This window comes from Neurospora crassa, linkage group I, assembly GCF_000182925.2.
Source record: "Neurospora crassa OR74A linkage group I, whole genome shotgun sequence".
NCBI classification, from domain to species: domain Eukaryota; kingdom Fungi; phylum Ascomycota; class Sordariomycetes; order Sordariales; family Sordariaceae; genus Neurospora; species Neurospora crassa.
Window position 1 is genome coordinate 7164359 of NC_026501.1, and position 19306 is coordinate 7183664.

General features: G+C 51.8%; 5 protein-coding genes across 5 annotated transcripts; 3 read left to right on the forward strand and 2 right to left on the reverse strand.

Moving 5' to 3' along the window:
- Positions 1-32: 32 nt before the first annotated feature.
- msh4 (mutS ortholog 4) lies at positions 33-4541 on the forward strand (the record flags this gene model as incomplete). Its single annotated transcript, XM_001728419.2, has 8 exons — positions 33-354; positions 436-1760; positions 1813-2181; positions 2234-2575; positions 2628-2727; positions 2776-3517; positions 3573-3721; positions 3778-4541. The coding sequence occupies 8 exons, from the start codon at positions 33-35 to the stop codon at positions 4383-4385; spliced, it is 3957 nt and encodes a 1318-aa protein (XP_001728471.2). The 3' UTR covers positions 4386-4541.
- A 190-nt stretch (positions 4542-4731) lies between these two features.
- On the reverse strand, positions 4732-8628 carry NCU00789 (DUF221 domain-containing protein). The gene is made up of 3 exons (XM_959852.2): positions 8064-8628; positions 5709-7993; positions 4732-5627 (listed from the first exon to the last, which is right to left on the reverse strand). The coding sequence occupies exons 1-3, from the start codon at positions 8202-8204 to the stop codon at positions 5261-5263; spliced, it is 2793 nt and encodes a 930-aa protein (XP_964945.1). The 5' UTR covers positions 8205-8628; the 3' UTR covers positions 4732-5260.
- Positions 8629-8958: 330 nt separating this feature from the next.
- Positions 8959-12163, forward strand: NCU00788 (hypothetical protein). The gene is made up of 2 exons (XM_959851.3): positions 8959-11466; positions 11524-12163. The coding sequence occupies exons 1-2, from the start codon at positions 9454-9456 to the stop codon at positions 11908-11910; spliced, it is 2400 nt and encodes a 799-aa protein (XP_964944.1). The 5' UTR covers positions 8959-9453; the 3' UTR covers positions 11911-12163.
- A 570-nt stretch (positions 12164-12733) lies between these two features.
- NCU00787 (hypothetical protein) lies at positions 12734-14346 on the forward strand. The gene has a single exon (XM_959850.2). It carries the CDS (start codon positions 12801-12803, stop codon positions 14088-14090), a length of 1290 nt encoding a protein of 429 aa, XP_964943.1. The 5' UTR covers positions 12734-12800; the 3' UTR covers positions 14091-14346.
- A 1285-nt stretch (positions 14347-15631) lies between these two features.
- gpr-1 (G-protein coupled receptor-1) lies at positions 15632-18020 on the reverse strand (the record flags this gene model as incomplete). Its single annotated transcript, XM_959849.2, has 4 exons — positions 15632-16936; positions 17111-17374; positions 17434-17632; positions 17695-18020. The coding sequence occupies 4 exons, from the start codon at positions 18018-18020 to the stop codon at positions 15632-15634; spliced, it is 2094 nt and encodes a 697-aa protein (XP_964942.2).
- Positions 18021-19306: the final 1286 nt, after the last annotated feature.

Sequence of the window (19306 nt, forward strand, 5' to 3'; positions counted from 1 at the left end):
CTATTGACAGCAGTCCCATCGATTCTGGCGCCATGGGAGAAGACTTCCACGCGCACCAGGGTCGGTTTCCTCGCCTCCTGTCCGATGACTACCGCAGGAGAGCTTTGTCCGGTGCTGCCATCGGAAGCGAGCCACGCCATCAAGCCTTTGCAAGGGGATCAGCGCTCATGGATGATGTTGTTATCAAGTCTAGGCCGCCCCTTCATACTACTATGATCCCAGAGCCGCTCCCATATCCACAGCTGCCAACTTGCCCTCCCACCCAGTATAACTGGCAGGATCCTAGAGGCAGGCAGGTCCCACACGGATATCCTGTTTCCCAGAGTCATGAGCGCTACTTGCCTGATACCCATGGTACGACATGAAGTCTAATGTCAAACCCATCAAATGAAGAAAACTAGTGGCAAGGAGCTAACTTCTAGACATATGTGACAGGCAACTACGCCTTGCACCCGGTCAACACCCACGCTCCCCACACTCCCATCTCCGATCCCCGTAAGCCCGACTTCAGCTATCAACCCGGGTATGGCCCCGAGCACAGCTATAACCCGAGGTCCAACGGAAACTTCGCGGGAGCGAGTTACCCATATCTTGCTTTTGAGAACATCACAGCAACAAAATTTTGGGGTCCTGGATCAGGACCAGCACACATCACGCCCCAGCCCCCTATCACGGAAAGCTCATCAATCAGAGAAGAGCCTAGAAGAGATCTTTGCAGCTCCCCTTACTTTGGCAACACTTCAGCTTCGAGCTCTCCCAGAACCCATAATGGACGCCAACACAGACGGTTACCGCTAAGCCGGCCGGCCAGCACGGGCACACAAAATTCTACTCCTGTCAAGCCACGACGCTCAAATATGGGTGCGCGTCGCGACATCCCCGGAACACCCAGTGTACAGAATGTACACCCATCTCCCCTTGGTACCACAAGCTCGTCTTCCTATCATCGATATAGGGGAGAAGAACAGGGAAATGGCCGCGGCGCAAGTATTCCCAAAGCCAAGTACTCGAGCAGAGCTCCTCTAAGGGACCTGAAGGAGTGTTCCGGTACGACTCCCAGCTCGAGAGAGATGAGTTCACCTGTGATTTCTCAGTCAAGCTGGCGGAGCAGTACATCCAAATCATTTTCTCAACGAGACACCTCTGAGACTACATTACGCCTACCACGCACCTTATTGTACGATCGCATTAGCAAGACTCAAGCAATGAGCACCAGATCAACCCTGCCCACACCTGTCCTGAGTGACTCCGATTCAGACTCAGACGCTGAAGAGTCAAGCCTCGAGAAAAGACACCGCCTAGTTGGCTCCTCTCTAATCATAACTCCACAGAAAGAATCAGCTCCAACCGTCAGTTCTGAAGAAAAAGATCACGCCATCTGTGCTATATCAGAGAGTCGCTCTGCGGAGGTTGTTGGCATTGCCGTCATCAATATCACTACGGGACAAGTGGATTTAGCCAGAATTCTGAACGATGACAAGTACTTGTATCAGCGTCTGGGAGACACATTGTGGAAGATGTCGTCAAAGCCGGAAAAGTTCCTCGTCGTCAACAGCGTCACGACGAATAGCAGCAAGTCTTTACTCATTTCTTGTCTGGAGCAAGACTTCCCAGAAGTCCCCATAGTGCTTTGGGGAAGGGAACATTGGAGTGAAGCAGAAGGGCTCAGGATGATTGAGCGTTTTGCACTTCGGGATCATGTGATTGCTCTCAATTCAGACCTTGAGAACAACTTCTACACTCCTTGTGCCTTTTCTGCTGTAAGTTATCGGCGTCATCGTGGAGATAAGACTGTTGGCTAACTATATCAAGGTAATGAAGTATGTACAGAACGAGCTGAACATTCATTTTGCCAGCAACGCGTTACGAATCAGATATATTCAGCCACTCAACACCATGGGTATCGACCGCACCACCGTTGCCTCGTTAGAGCTGCTTCAAAATACACGACGAGCCACTGCAAAGAATTCGACGCTTTTCGGTATACTCAACAGTACTAAAACCCCCCAAGGACACCGCTTGCTACGCACAACCCTCTTACAGCCGAGTACAAACAAGGAAGAGGTTATAGAACGGTATGAATCAGTTGAGGAGTTGTCTACTAACGAAGACCTTTTTCGTGAGTTGCGCAAAGCACTCGAAGAGCTTGTTCGAATCGACTTTGAGCGCGTCATCGTATGGGTAAGTTGCTTTTAGCACTCTCAGTCCCTCTAGCATGCTAATTCTTCCAAAGATCAGCCAGGAACAACCCAACCCACGGCAGCCTCTGGAAGAAGGCGTTCCAGGATGTACAAATCAAGGCCTACTCCTACCAACCCACGCGGAGCTTACCAAAGCGGAACAGGAGTTGAACTCCATACTCATGCTGAAGAAGTATCTTAGTGGCATTGACGCATTGCATGGTACACTTGAAGCAGCTGGGTGCAAAAGCCGTCTATTGAGATGGATCAGGGATAGGTTTGCACCAGAGCACACTGAGCCCGTTCAAAGGGCCATGGAAGAGATGATAGAGGATGATGCTGCCTACAGTAAAAAGCCAATAGAGTTGAGGAACAATCGGATGTGGGCTGTCAGAGTAAGTCATTTCTGCTTGGTTTTCCTTTACGGGGCTAACAGCTATTCGGCAGGCTGTGCGTAATTCCGTTCTTGGAAAAGCACGGAGGTTATTCACAGCTCTTACGAATGACCTCAATGAGTATTTTGATGTGCTAGACAACCAGTTCAATGGTAGGTCAATCTCCCTGCATCAAGATTATTATCACTGACGCAGCTCAGAGGTTTTGGGAACTCGTGCAAACTTGCACATGGACAGCAACCGGCGGTATTGGCTCAGGTTTGATTACTCAGATGTCGAACGTGAAATACAACCTCAATCCGACGTTCAAAAGGGGAATTCCGGCGAAGTCAGCCACTGGAAGCAGGTCTCCATCGCCGGTCTCGAAATGATTAACGGCACTAGGGATAAAAGGCATTTCAAATGCCAGACCACTGAGCTTCTCCAGAGAAGCAGGGCTATTCAGCTCCAGGCAGACATTGCAACGATGCAGAGCGATAGATTGGTCATCGAGCTCAAAAGGAGACTTCAAGAGCATTCGAGTCTCATGTTCGATATCAGCGATGCTATTGCATTGCTCGACATGCTTAGCTCATTTACACAGGCTGCCACTACTCAAGACTACGTTCGACCCATGATCACCGACAGCATGGTTATAAAACAGGCGAGACATCCGATTGTTGAGGCGCGAACCGACCAATATGTTGCCAACGACGTGTATTCTGGTGATCAATCCGGACGTTTCCAGGTGATCACCGGCGGTAACATGAGCGGCAAGAGCACGTTCATCCGATCGGTTGCCCTGATTCAAATCATGGCACAGATGGGATCCTTCGTCCCTGCGCAATTTGCGTCCATTTCCATCTGTGACAGAGTATTTGCTAGAGTCTCCACGGACGATGCGCCTGAGAATAACCTGGGAACATTTGGTGTGGAGATGAGGGAGACAAATGCCATCTTGAGGTATCCTTTCCTTCCCTACAACATGTCGGAGTAATTGATCTAATGGGATGTCTAGACAAGCCACAGCACAAAGCATGATCATCATGGACGAGCTTGGCCGGGGAACTTCTCCAAAAGACGGTCAGGCTCTCGCCATTGCTATCGTCGAGAAGTTAATCAAGATGAAACCACGTGTCTTTTTTGCAACGCACTTCACTCGTATTCGTAGGTTCAAAGGGTGTCTCTCTTCTTTGATTCACTGCTAATCCCAGTCGTACCAGCTCAACTTTTGAACAAAATTTATCCGAGAGATGTCTTGAACGTTCACTTCCAAGGCCAAAGCCAAGCAGTAGGCCAAATCACACAGATCACACTGCCACATACTCTCGCCGGAGGTCCCGTGCAGAACGAGGACTACGGCATCGAACTAGCGCGCTGCGTTCTTCCTGGATCCATAGTGAACACTGCTGAGGAGGTTTTGAAAGCCTTGCGTGAGGGCCAGAAGCCACAACAGAGTGGAGAAAAGGGAAGGGAGGCTAGACAAAGGAAGCTCACGCTAGCTTTGCCTGTTGTTATGAAACAAGCCCTCGACTCGACCATGGACGATGCCGCATTGGGTTCGTACCTGCGGAGGTTGCAGACCGAGTTCACGCTTAGGTGGTTTGGTGTTGAGGAGGGAGAAGAAGACGGCGAGGTGGAAGAAGTCGATGAGAATGCTGGAGAGGCCGATGAAGGCCGTCCTGCAGAAGGTGATAAGGTTATGGACGTTAGTCAAAGTGGACGGAAGCGGCCTGCTGCTGAGAATGATGGGGGCGAGGAAGGAGAAGTTGCTGAAGCTGAGAGTGATGCAGAACGCGAAGGAAGACAGAAGCGGAGGAAGGAAGATTAGTCCACGAAGGCGAAGGGGGTTTGAACAGTTTGAAGGTCAAAGGTTCCCGGATATCGGTCGGAAATTACTTGCTAACTTGTAAACACTTCGTTCCGAATACAAGGACGGGTGGGAAATAGTTTGTAGATGTAGCTGTCGAATCAAAAAGAAAATTGCAAAATGATATGAGCATTTTCTTGTGCAGTGAATTTGAAAAACCCGACCATGAATTGAATGATCTTACCTTGTTTCCCATCATCTGTTTAACAAAACCTTATCTCGAACAGCCTCAAGTTCGTCTGCAGTCGACATCCGCGGCGAGTAGCTCCAACACATGGCACGTTACAGCAAGACACCATTGAGCTTAGCGGTATTCACGGCGCTTTGGATCCCTATAAACAAATGTATAAGGTACCCTAAGGTCCATTTTCGAACGAATGAAAGTATCGATGTAAGCGAGGAAGTGTCCAACTTTGCGCATTTAGACGACCATCAGCCCATCTAGTTTATATAATCGATAGCAATGTCTGCAGTGTGCAAATGGTATTTGACACCCACGCCCATATGGAGAGCTTTTGTTGTAAGAATGATGTATGTTTCTCATATCTCATGTCTAAAGCGAAAAGAAAGGAATAGAACAGAAAGTGACAACTACGCCGCCCCAACGACCCAGAACCAACCAAACAGGCAGGAGAGAGAGAGAAAAAAAAAAGACGAAAAGAAAAAAAAGAGAGAAAAAGTACAATGACCATCAGCAGCAGCAGTGAGCTGCAACAACAACAACAACAACAACACCAAACAAACAATCCGATGGAATACAACAACACCCTCCTTTTTCTTTCATCATATCAATCATCAACTTTCTTTTTCTTTTCTCTCTCTTTTCTAGTTCAGTTTCAGAACCCGTCTCTCCATATATGGGTATCACCAAGACTTGCCGCACTTGATGCGTTACTCCTCGGCGTGTCAGCAGCCGGAGTCCGGGGCGTTCTCTCTCCTCCCCTACCAAGGCCGGTGTACATATCCGCGCCTAATAGGTCTGCATAACCACCACCACTGTCTGCGCGACTCTGCGAACTACCGCGCGAGGTCTCGACGCGAAGGCCGTTAGCGTTGCGAGTGGGACGTCGAGAGCCCGCGTAGAGGTCACTACCGCCCCCGGAGTTAGGCTCCTCGTCTGTGTAGCGGTCTTCTACATCAGAAAGGCTGGAGGAGGGGTAGAGGAGTGGTGGGGCGTCTTTGAAAATCCAAGGTTGTTCGAGGCTGTTTAGGGGGTGTTAGCAAGGATGTATAGCTGGGGCGGGAAGGAGATGAAAAGAAAAACAAAAAGAAGAAATAACATACGGTTTCACAAGATTTGGATTGACAAACTTGGCCCCCTTCTCCTTGTCTTCATCCAGGGTACTCCCCCTCCTAATGCGTTCCCTCGTCTCCGCTCCTTCGCCATCTAGATCTTCATCCAAAATCGCATTTTCCCCAATGTCCTCGCCACGCTTGATACTCCGCAGCGCAATGAACTTGGTGAGCGGCTCAAAGTGGCGACGGAACGAATACCCGTACCAGACCGTGATGATTAGCAACGGGGAGACGAGCAGAGCGGCGGTGAACGCCTTGCGAAGCGCGAGGTAGCCCGACATGGTCAGCTGGAAGACCAGTAGGCCGAGCATGATGCGGTAGCAGATCATGTTCCAGGCGCCACCGGTGGCGTGCGCGGGCTGCTCCATGGCGTACAGGAGCTGGTACTTGTAGGTGAAGTAGCCAAGGGTGAAGTAGGCGACGCCGAGGCCGACGACCTTGTAGCCCTGTGGCAGGGCGCTGTAGACAAGGCAGAGGATGAAGACGAGCAGGGCGGTGGGGAGGTAGAAGCCGTAGTAGAACATGGGCGGGCTGACGATTTGGGCGAAATCGCGAGGGGTCTTGGCGCCTAGGCGATTGATGGGGTAGAGGGAAACGCTGCCGAACTGCAGCAGGCGAAAGGGAAACAGGCCAATGCCTTGGAGCATGATGAAGTTAGTGTAGAAGACACCAAGGTTTTCGATCTTGCTGGCCAGGACGTAGGCAATGTATGTGGTGTCTTTCAGACTTTCGCGCAGAACATCGATGATAGAGGTGACGGCACCAAAGACTGTGAAGATGAGGAAAATGTTGAAGAAGGTGAAGAAGAAGTTCTTGCTGATGGTGGAGAGGGCGGCGTCACCGCGTGAGAGCATGCCCTGTTGGTACGAGAGGTAGTCGTAGAAGTACGGAACCGCAACGTTGAGCAACGACACAACAGCTGTGGGGAGACCGGTCTGGACAAGTGCTCTGGCAAGGTCATATTGTTTGAGCCACATCGCGAAGCCCTTAAAGTAAGCCTCAATGGTGCAAATGCTCAAGAAAGATGCCAGGAAGGCAACTGGGACAAGCCATACGACGGTGAGGAACGCGACGAAGAGCGTCACTGCAACGGATCGCACCCGCCTGGTGAGGCGCGATGCGTAGGTGTTTCTCCATTCGATGTCGGATGGCGCAGGGGCTGGTTTTGTTAGCAACTGGCCAGGATGGGGGTCAATGAGCGCCTGAATTGCCATTTGACAGGCTGCAATAGAGTCCATGGTCACGAAAGCAAGGTCGGTCGGCTCATAGTGCTTCTTCCTGGCGGCACGAATCTGGTCGTCCAAGACACGGAGTTTCTCCGTGTAGTAGTCAATAGCATCGGTCTTGCGGCTCTGCAGGCGGAGGAAGCCGTACCAAATCCTAGTTTGAGGCCGCGGTCTCTCGCTCGAGATGAGATCAGAAGTGGTGTTGCCGAGAAGACGGCCGGTCTCGCCCACTTCCTCATTCCCAAGATCTGGAATGAGGCGGCCGTTCTCAAGATCCCCGTCGGCAGTCGTGTTTGGAGGCGGACCCCTCGCTAGTTGCACCGGTTTCTGGCCCAGGTAAGCGATCCATGTCTCCTCTAGCTTGGCAAGAATAGCCTGTCGCTTGTCCATCAAATCGTCCAGCTCTTTCCACTTCCTGCACAGGGTGACGTTTTCGACCTTGCCAATTTCCAACTTCTCTACCAGATTCTTGATGTCTTTCTCTGTGCGCAGATCCTTGGGGATCCCAGACAAACGGAAGGTTCGGTCAGTAATGGTGGATTGTGTACCAAGGTAGTCCTGACGCACACGGAGGACCTTGAAGGTCTCGCGATTCATCAAGAATAACGTGAGACCGGTGAAGAAGTATGTGAAGACGAGGTATGACCACAGGTAGCGCTTGCTCTTTTTGAAACTGTCATCAGGCTGGTCGGGGTCGTCATCGTAAAGAGTTGTGTGGCCGTACGGGTAAGTATACTGGCGAAAAACTTGGGTGGGCGGAACCTCTGACGTGTTGAGGTCATCGGGGAAAGCTCGGTTGATGGGTTCAAGAACGGCCAAGGCGAAGAAGAAGATGATGACGAACAGCTTCATGGCCATCTTGAAGAAGTTGAGGAAAACATAGGCGTCAAGGCCGGCCGAGGCGAGGACCTGCCGCTCGGTGACGCGATACAGGGTGCCCATCCATCCGAAGAAGGTATCTGGGAGTTGAGGGAGAGCGATCGAGGGGTCGGCCATGGACGCCCGCTTTCGCGAAGCGTAGAGAGACTTCCATCGTGGTCGGAGGGCCTGGACATGGGGGACATGTAAGTTAGCAGATGATGATATGACGCCTTGAAAGGTCATGTAAGGTACTCACGCAGAAAGCTAGAAAGGCCGAGATGCCCAGAGAAACTGAGATGATAAACTGGTACCAGGTATCCTTGTTTCCCGGCCTAACATAATCCTCGCCTTTGCACCCTCCCGGGTCGCCATCTCCAGCCTCGAGGATCCAGTTCATGGCGAATCGCTGTGCTGTGGCCGGCCACAGGCGGGAGCGTGCGTGCGCTAGATCGGATATCGGGTTCAGCCTCCGGATTCGTGCTTTGAGGTTCGCGTAAACAGGCGGGTTAGGCGTAAGTGGGATCGGGTGGTCGTGTAAACGCGGGCGACATTGGGATGTGGTTCACCCTAGTACAGCCACATCGTATTCGAGGAAGGAAGAGGAGGAGAAGGAGGACGGAGGAGGTGGTGGAGGAAAAGATCTTCTTGTCAGGCTGAGCCGCAACTGTGGAAAGATAGGTGCCCGTCGGGTGTGATTGGGAAATTTGGTCATGCAGCAGTGCAGCCGGGGGGGTTCGTTTTGCGGATCTGGAGGCGTGAGAGTGGTGCCCGCAGTGGTGCCAGGTTGTGTTGTCCTGCGCTAACTTTCCACGATGATAGCGCCGGCATGTTCTGCACAAGGCAGCATCAACTGGAGACGACAAGGCGGAAGGCGGGACAGTGAGTGGTCGACACCGCTGTGAACTGGGGGTTCAACTGGAGGCTGGGCGCCGTCATGCGGGGTGACGTTGCTTCCCAGTGATCCACTCACCGTTGGGCACTCAGTCCCTCCCGCCGCACCCGCCTAACGACGGAACTGAACTGAACCAAGAATGTGATCAGCCACGCGTGGCAGCCTTGCAGGGCTTCTGCACAGCCACAATTCCCGGCAGACTCCGCCGAGCAGTTGATCGATCCGTCAGTTCGCAACGAAGAGCGTGTCTATGTCGCCACTGCACTCAAGGAATTGCCCATGTTTCCCCCTCGACTCGCGCTCATTCCGCAGAAATGCTGCATCGGACAGTCGCCCATTTGTCGCAGCTTCATACTAAGGTACCTACTACCTCTAAATCTCCAACACCGCGGTTGCACTGGCTACGATTTCTACGTAACACCTTAAACCATGTCCTTTGGCAAGTGTCACCAAGTCATGTTGAGATGACACTCTCTTCATGTTTACCCACGCGTTGATGCTGCTATGAATAGGTCAAAGTCTCGATTGAGACATCCGGTGTGCTTAGGTGTACTATCCGTCGTCAAACATCCCTTCTTCTTCTTCTTCTTCTTCTTCTTCTTCTTCTTCTTCTTCTTCTTCTTCTTCTTCTTGACTGTTGTCAAGCTCAAGTTTCTCAGTGTTCAACATTTTGTGTTTCTTGTGCTCGCTCCATAGTTACAGTCAAGCAGTCAAATCCACTACATCTTTTTCGCTCCACGCTCTCCGGGTGGTCATGTCATCTTCCCTTGAATCAACTCTCGATGCCCGAGACCTGGCTGGTGAACAGGGACAGTTGCTCAACCTGCTCGAGAAACTGCAATACGCCCAACTCGACAATGTTAAATTGCCTCAGATAGTGGTCGTCGGCGACCAGTCGGCTGGCAAAAGCTCGGTCCTCGAAGCTCTCACTGGAATCCCGTTCCCCCGCGAAGCTGGCGCTTGTACGAGGTTTGCTACCGAAATCAGATTGCGCAGATCCCCCGAGTCCAGCATCACCGTCTCCATCATTCCCGACAGAAATCGCCCTTCTAGCGAGCAAGAACAATTGCTAGAGTTTGGTCGTCTAATCAACAGTAGCTCCCCATTCGATCTTACAGTAATGGGAGCCGCAGAACTCATTGCTCCAAAGGGTGTTCCAGGACGGTTTGCTGCACGGGACATTCTGGTGGTGGAGAAGAAAGGACCAGATATGCCACTGTTGACCCTTGTGGATTTACCTGGTTTAGTACGGAATCCCAACAAGGACCAGTCCCTTGAAGACATCCATATCATCGAAGCGCTTTCCGATCGCTACATGCGGAGTCCCCGTACCATCATTCTTGCCGTCGTTGGCGGGAACTCCGATTACGTCCAGGCCCCCATACTGACCAAGGCTCGACATTTCGACCCTAACGGTACCCGCACTATCGGCGTTCTCACCAAGCCTGATCTTACCGACTCCATTGGTCTTGAGGACAAGTTCGTCGAGCTCGTCAAGAACAATGACCGGCGTAACCATTTTCGTTTGGGCTGGTACGTCCTTTTGAACCCTGGCCCGCGAACGGAAGGAGAAACCTGGCCTTCTGCGGAGCAACGCCGGTCGACTGAACGGGATTTCTTCTCCAAAGGCAAATGGAGCTCGCTTCCGGCGTCCATGTGCGGAGCCAGCGCTCTGAAGCAAAGGCTAAGTCTCCAGCTTCAGCAGCACATTGGGAGACATGTCAACGCGTTACGCAGACAGATTCAGAAGGCCTTGGATGATTGTGATGCCGAACTCAAGTCGCTTGGCACTGCCAAAAGCACACCCGAAGAAATGCGCTTAGAGCTCATTGAACTGTTTTATTTCTCCAACGAGCTCGTTGTTCCCGCAGCCCACGGCTTCTATAAAAACCCACCCAAGACGATTTTTTTTCGTGTAACTGCAGACCCAAAGGGAACGCCGGCACAAAACCTCCGGGCACGTGCCGCCGAGGAAAACGATCGGTTTTCGGCCAGAATCCGAGCTGACGGCCGCAAGTTCAAGCTCTCTGCTTCCAGTGATCCCTCTCCTGCCGATAAACAATCAGCATCGAGCTACTCCAAGTCTGAATATGCCCGTCTGGAGGTCAGCCGACTTCTCCATCAAATTCGAGGATCCGAATTTCCCATGGATTCCACGCCTAGAGCGGTTTACATGCTATTCCAAAGCCATTCGGAGCCTTGGCCTAGACTAGCACAAGAGCACAAGGATAACGTTGGAGCGGTCTGCAACGATTTTCTCCGCGAGGTCATTAATTACATTTGGCCCCAGCGCATGCGAGAACCGTTGCGCCGTCACTTCCTCGACCCTCATATGAAGGCGCTGATGGACGAAGCAGACCAAGAACTGAAACATCTATTGCAAGACCTGAACCTCGAGGTTCAGCCTTACGATCCTGAATATCAAGAACGTCTGGTGGCCTGGAAGAGCAAGGCTGCTGAAACTGGAGCGACTTACACGGAAGCCGAGGAAATCTTGGAGAAGATGCTGATTTTCTATGAGCTCTCTGCGAAAACATTCATTCGGAACGTTATCACGCAAGTGGTTGAGCGCCATCTTCTCCAAGGCATGTATGGCATCTTCAATCCTGTTGAAGTCATGGCGATGACCAGTGAAGTGGTTGAATCCATTGCTGCCGAGAATCAGGAGACACGGGACCGACGACAAGCCTTGGCGGCACAGCGGAAGGCCATTGAACAGGCGAAAGATGCCTGTACCGATTTGGCGATGCGCAAGGAACTCAGAGAGGTATAATTGACCCGGCCTCCTTTGAACGCAGTAGCAGCTGACTGACCATCCTCTTAGCGACCAGACGAACATGGTGATCTCACCGATGGCACATCTGGCGAAGACGAACCGCAATCGGCTGCAAATCGAGTCTCTAGGTCATCCAGCACACCTCGGCGAAGACCACTACCTGCGAGTACCCCTAATGTAGCCGGGGATACGCGTAGCAATACAGTTGTCGAGGCCACGGCCCGGGGTCCGCCCCAGTTGCCACCTCCGGTACCACCGCGACAATTGCAAATCGCAGAAAGCGAGTGCGGACAATTAGATGCGTTATACGATAGCGAGAGGAAGTTACAAACAAATCAGAAGACTGATCCAGACAAGAATGGAGTCAGCCCTCCCTCTGTCCCGGATCATCCCATGAAGAGACACACCTCTTCGTTCCGGAATATCTTCAAGTGATGGGGTTTGCGTGCCTGTGTCCGGCTCCTCAATATTTTTAGTTCATACTTGGGTTACTTATTTTGATTGACTCTGTTATCTTCCCTTTGTGTTTGGCAGATGGGGTGGTAGAACAAAGGCTGGACAACGCTGGACCTGAGGAGGCTTGAGCTCTTTGCCCCTTTTGTCTTGTACTTCTTTGCAGTGTCACTGACATTCGCCAAATCAGGGCCGTCATTTCAAACTGAACGCTGCCTTTCAAAAAAACCGACCATGATTCTTTCCTTTCGAAATCTAGAGGTAGAGGTAGGCAAGTGTATACCGTAACCGCGAGCTGCGCAGTCTTTCAAGATTTCGAACTGAACCGTCTGCTCGTTCCCAACTGTCGGCGCTCCTTTGCTCATGATTTCCCGGCCTCGTGCTGTGATTGGACAACCTTGGGAAAGAAATACGGTGATTGGTCAATTGCGTGTAAGTGGGTGGACCCAGCTCGCAACTGCACCTTCACCCGCTGCTTTTGGAGTAAGCCCTGCCTTGATCCCTTCACTCACACCTCTTACTTTAAATAAAAAGCCGGATTCACCTTCCCAAGTGGAATGAAGTGTAACTTCTATAGGTGGTCTCTGAGCCATGTGCTGGTAGTAATATGTAGTCTTCTTGGAAGTTTCGGGAAGGGTCAGTGCTTTATGCACAGCAGGTACATACCCAAGAATACAGACATTGAGACTGCATGCCGAAACAGCTACGTGTTTGGAAATCTAGGAAATACGTCCGATATAAAAGTCCACGTCTTCTGTCTTCGACCCCTCCTCTTGTTTTCTTTCTTCAATCTCTCTAATAACTTTTTCGAAGCCAGTTCGTCACTAACCAATACATCGTCGCCTACTAATACGCCTTTCGACTACGACAATATGCCTCTTCAATTTCAACGCAGCCTGCCTCTACTCCCCTCCTCCGCGACCCCCGATGTCTCCTCGGCGATGAACGAAATTTTAAAAGAGTCCGAATTGCCAGGCGCTCCCAGTCCCCTCCCAGACAGGCGCCCCTACGAGGAATCCGTCCTCGACAAAAGTCTCCGCCTGGCCCTCTCCCTCCACTCCACCTCGCCTTCCTCTTCCTTCACCGAAGAAGAGAACCATGTCCCGACCAACAATTGCCCCTACCGCAAGATTGGTGCCGGCGCCTGCGGTGCCATCTTCGCCCAAGAGGGCAAATCAGTCGTTGCCAAGCTTGCCAAGGACCCCAACAGCAAGGCGCTATGGAATGACTTCCAGCAGCACCGAAAGATCTCACGCCTTTTTAATAAGGTGTACCAAGTTGAAGAAGTCCGGGTGCCCAAGCTGCTTGGATTTGTGCCGCCTAAGAAGACGGAGTTTTGGGATGCGGAACCCGGCCTCACCAAAGCAGCAGAGAACATCTGCACCCTTCCTACCCACGCCCTCATTGCCGAGCGCATCTTGCCCCTCCCCCGCAGCACCCGCCACCTCCTCATCGAGAAGTACTGCGCTCCCCGAGGCAAGCAGAAGGCCCTGGCCGACCCAGCCAACAACGACTGCCTGGTGCGGGTCTACCTCGGCTCGACAAACGGCAAGAGCAGCAGCATGTTCTTCTCCCTTCGGAACCTCAAGCTGCACCTCAACCAGCTCATCGAGCTTAATCTCGATATTGATGAACTTGCCTGTAGAATGGGCATTGCCCTTGCCGTGATGCACTGGGGGGCGAAGACTGACGCCCGCGACGTTGAGTTTGTGTTGGGCAGCAGCTCAACCAAGAAAGCCACCCTCGAAGATATTCTCGATAATATCGAGGACGATGCCAAGCCGCGGTACGTCGGTCCCTCGACCTACCACGGCCTTGAAGATTTCTTCTGTCGGGAGACAGAGATGTGGGTCCTGGATTTTAACCAGGTCAGGAACATCACCCTTGATGATGCCGGGGTCGCTTTGGCCGTGGAAGCGGTCAAACTCAATGACCCGTACTTTCCCAAGCCGCTCAAGGAATCCGAGGCGGAGAAGCAGGCCTGGAAGGCATTCACGGTCAGTTACCTCGAAAACTCGACGACCATTCTGGAACAGGCCCTCAAGAACGATAAGGATAAGGCGTTGGGCGGCGAGATCCTGGCGTTGCCTAGGAAGTTTGTACTGGGCATCATTGAGTTGGAGAAGGAGCGGATGACCCGCCGCGAAGGCGCCAACGCGTGAATTTGAGGGGGTTTTAGATGGACCAGAGGCATTATGTTCATTTTCGGAGGCCTGGTTTTTGTTGCGGAGGCATAAAGTTGATTTACAATGGAATAGGTCTTGATTGGGAAGCATAATGGACGAGCAGCATACTACGCGATAGGGAAGTTATTAAATCTGCCGAGATTGGGCTCATATTCACTTTTTTTCTTCTCGTAATGTCGATCTCCCTACCTACCATAGCCTGAAAATTACGAGGGCATCTGGCCTTGTAGGGACGTCCAATGCTCGCAAGGGAATCTTTACAAGCCCTGTTGTGAAATCTAGCACTGTTGGCTCCCTAGCACTATTGTTCAAGGAAGGGCTCTTATTGGCTGAACTACTCTTCGTTCTTTCCTGTTTACCCCTTCCCTCCACCTTCTCATTTCCCTATATCAACGGCAACAACGAACAGCTCTATCGATTATCTGGGCCAGTGGCTCAATGGTTTCTGTCGTCGCTCTCCTTTTTGTGATTGTTAGTTCAATTCCAATCGGAGACAGCTTTTTTTTCCGTCGCGGGAGAAGTTTCGCCGAAGTGAAAGTGTGAATAGCTTCATCCGAGCCCCTGCCCACCCCAAAGTAGGCAAAAAAAAAAAAAAAAAAAAAAAAAAAAAAAAAAAAAAAAAAAAAAAAAAGTCTTATAGTAGCCATTACAGAAGGCCACTATAGGGGTCTTTAGCTTTCATTATTTTGCCCTCAAATCCGACCAATCAGGGGCCTCCCTCAACCAGCAGTGCTAGATCTCACAACAAGGCTGGGCCAGTTATTTGCTCCAAGATTTGGAACTAGCCTTGTATCCCCCTTCCAAGCCTTGATAGTCTGCCTATATTTCCGCTGTGGTAGGTACCTTTACGTGCATCTACGGTACAAGGTAGCTTCTACTTGCCTCGTAACATCCATTGCTAGAAGTATACTATCTCTATCCATTGGATGGATGGAGATATCTCAACCGCTGTCTCTACCTACCTATCCACAGCTTTCCTTAATATGCCGGTTGACTTCAGGTGATCTGTACCTCTTGTCCTTTCATCGCATTTGTCACATCACGTAGTTTGATTCGGCTGGTAGCTCGTTGTAATAGTCACAAGGTTACATTATTTTTACATAGACACTATCGTACGTAAACTACCTACTACTTTAAGCTTGCTATGGCTTCCCTTTCCCTGGGGCCAAGCAACCAAAGGGGAACTCAATGGTATATCCCATTCACCATGACTCTCCATGTTCTTCATTCCGTACATGTACCTTTCGTTCGAGGTAAGTTCCATGGTATCAACGAAATTAAAAAAATAAGACGCCAATAACCGATCACGCTATAGTAAAGGCAAAGCCCAAAACGCCTGCAACGTGGACGACCCACGGGAAGAAAAGCCGACACATTAGACCAGACTGATTTTTTTTCGCCCATCATTATACGGCACAGACCATGAGACCAAATTCCGAAACCAAATACACACCGAGGAGAAATAAAGAAGAAGAAAAAAAAGCAAGAAAAACATAGAGAGTAGGTCGAAGACACAATCATAACGAGCCATCCCTAATGACTCGCACGGTGCCCAACCGATTGGGATCCATCGGCCCCTTCTTGCCGCTCTTCTTCTTACCACCACCACCACCAGCACCGCCACTACAATGGCTCCTCGTCTCCAGAAAATCATCATCCTTCATCACCGTCGAATGAACACCATAGCCGTTGTACGAGCCTCCATTCCCGTTTCTCCACGCTTTATACCCCTGCGTAGTAGGTTTTTTCCCACCAGCACCACTGGTAGTAGTAGTAGTAGCAGCAGCAGCAGTAGTAGTAGAAAACGGAGGAGGAGGAGGAGAAGGACGAGGCAACCCATCACTCCCCAGCCGAACCCCTCTCTGTCCATGTCCATGTCCACCACCACCACCACCCATCATCATCATGTTGACAACTGCAGTACGTGCCTCGCTAGTAGTAGTCGTCGTCGTCGTTCCTCTTCCTCTTCCTCTTCCTCTTCCTCTTCGTCCCCTCCTCTCCCACCACCTCCCCAAGGAACTCCGTTTCCACAACCCGTCCACCTCCTCTCTCAACACCACCCACGTCGTCGCCGCAAAAATCACCGCGTTCCACACCCCCTGCAGCGGCAACACCACCGCGCTCGCCAGATTAAGCGGGTAACTGGTATCTTTGGGGTAAAGCAACGAGTGCACCCGGTTGATGCTGGACGGCGTCCAGGTGACCAGGATGGAAATGGCAAAGACGAAGGAAGTCCGCAGGTAGGCAAGCTTGATGGGGTCGAGGCGGTGGAGCTTGGCCCAGAATTTGCGAAAGGGACGGCGGAGAGAGGAGAGAAGAGTGTGGGAGCGGGTTTGGTGGGAGGCGGATTGGTGCCCGCAGGAGGAAGAGGCGTGGACCTGGTGCGTGCCCGTGGTGGTGGTGTTCGAGGTGCGATTATAGGAGGAATACGTGTGGCCGTAGCCGGGGCCGTGGTGGTAGGGGCGGTCCCCTTGGGAGATGTATGTGGTAGTTTTCTTGAGGCTGGATTTTGGGACCCCGTTGTGAGTGGTCTCGTTGGTTGCGTGGTGCACGTGGACACCGAAGGGAGGGGAGCTAGAGCCGGCGTAGACGGCGGCGGGAGGGACGATGTGGTCCTCGCTGGAAGAGGAAGACGAGGAGTAGTTGGAGTCCCAAGGGTGGATGCTGTTGTTCTGGCCCGGGGGGTGGGTGGCAAGGGGGACCTCGGTAATGGACGGGGCCGGTGAGATCGGAGTCATCGGTTGGAAGTCGGTGTTGTCGGAGATGTTGACTTCAACTTGAGTCGTGACGGTGCCATAGCAGCCTGGGTGATTGGAGAGATCCTGTGTGCGTGCGGCAAGGAAGTGTCAGCAAGGGGTAGATATAAATCTTGCATGCTTGGGAAGTGGTACGACAGTAGTGCCATAGCGTGGTGTTACATGGGAAGGAGGATGAAGGAAGCAAAAGAGTCAAGTGGAAAGCCAACGTCTTGAAGGTAATAGTAAAGTGCAACTGACCATGGGAATAACAGTAGGGCATGGCGAATCCCGGCCAGCGCTGATACCGTAGCTGTGCTTCTCGCCTAGTTCTATGTGTTCAGATCCAGAGTAGTTTTTCCCTTGGTTGCTGAAGGTCAAATTTCGTAGCTGGTTGCGCTGATGAAACACTTGATAGCCCACGGCGAGGTATACCAGTCCGGAGAGAAAGATGCACGTCCAAATAGGTAAATAGTAGGTGTAAATCCGCAGAGGATTCCATGTGTCGGCTATCCAGCACCACAACTGCCAAGAGAGTCAGCATCTCGTGAGCAAACCGCCTTCACAAGGGTTGGGATCCATACCGTGGCATTTCCATAGTAGCGAGTGGTAGCAGGACTGTGAGCAAGGAGGACGATTGCCGGAACCGAAGGAAGTCCATAGCACACCAGGCAATACAACCAGAGGTAGTCGCGAAAAGCGTTGGGGTTTAGGGCGAAGAAGAAAACCAGAAAGACATTTATTGCCATGGCAAGTGACCACCACGGGTCTGATTGCATGAACCTGGGGAGAAGTGTGTTAACGTGTTGTCCATCTCAGATCAATCTCACCACAAGTTCACTTACATCTCAAGAAGAAACGCCTGCGTGTGGCAGAGCGCCGAGTTCTCGCCGGCCACGATACCCGCATAGCCGATGAAGCATGCCGTACTAGCCCCCACATTGGCGATAGACGCAAAGAGAATGAAGGTGTTGGGTACTGTCCGAACTCGCTTGAAGAGGCCATAGGCGATGAATATCAGGAACACCCCAAGCAAGCTAAGAGAGGCGCCAATCCTCTCGACATGCTCGATGGTGTTCCGCTGTGTCTGTGTGAGATTCATGTAGCCTTGACTGTATTCCACAGGCGGTTGTTCGACCTGAGCCTGGGTGGTGCCGATGAAGTCGTCCATGGTAAAGGAGGGGAGGCGAAAATATCTTAAGTGGATTGAGGAACAGGGATAGATTAATTGGCCAAGCCTTGTCTTTGGCTTCAGACCTGTGTTTGGGCTGAGAGACGGCGTAGCAATCTTCACAACCCAGGCTCGTAAACCCGATTTGGAATGTGTTGGACCGCACGTGGCTTGACTTCTGAAAGCAAGACTGCTGCAAGTGCAGAAAGCGGCAGAGCAGGCAGGAATGCCCAAGATCCCGCGGGGTTGGGGACTGTGTGGTGGTAGCTGGGTGTCGCGTGTGGGCTTGAGTCTCTTGCGGCTGTAGAAGCAGGCTGGCTTCATCGAACCAGTAGAATCCGGAGCGAGCCCACCCACCCAACGGTCACTCCCCGCGTTCAGAAACGAATAAGCAAAGAATTAGAAGGCTTAGAAGCGTCCCCGCCTATCTCCACACACTAATGACGAGCCACTGCCGGTGCGATTCGAGAGGCCGATCGGTCGGGAAGCCGGCCGCGGAAACGTTAGTGAAATCAGGCTGAGGAGAGTATCAGATGCAAGCCGTCTATTGCGAAGCTGTTTGCTCCCGCACAACTCGCATCAAGTATTGGGCCTCCTGGCGGCGTCTCTATTTCCAGGACGATGGATGGTCGGCAGATCAGTTGACCCTTGAAAGGGTTTAGTAAGTGAGGCGCGTTATGAACGGTGTGAATTGGTCATCGGTTGACAGTGGACAAAAAGAGAAGGGAAGGTTTCGAGAACAGAAACCTTGGATGATGGTTTGTCTGGGGAAAATGCGGGATGAAAGACAGCTGAACGGCAGCCACAAAACACGCGCTTAATCGATTACACGAATGGACTGGATTTTCCCCTGACGAAACTCGACGGCAACGGTCCTTGGCTCTTGATATGGTGGGAGATGGCGGTCTTGGTTTTTGGCAGCGATTCGACGCGGTACTGGAAATTTGTCAACCCTCCAACAAGTGGGACTTTGGTCCTTATATTTCCCCGCAAATGCTTTCACCGCGAATGCGCAAGGAAATTGAGGAGAAATGCTCAGCAAACTATGGAAGTCCCGCTGTATAGCATGTATCAGTTTAGTTGCGCTTCCGCGCTCCGGGGGGTGCTGTCGGGTGCTGAAGAGTTCCTGATGTTTGTCTGAGCATTGTATAGAGGTAGGTAGATAAGTGTGCGGTACTCCTCCCAGCATACGGCGAGGCACGAACCCGTCTCTCTCGTCCCTAACTCCCTAACACGAGGGAAGTAACCTGGGCCTTGCGGAGAGCACCCAGTATCCAGCAGGAGAT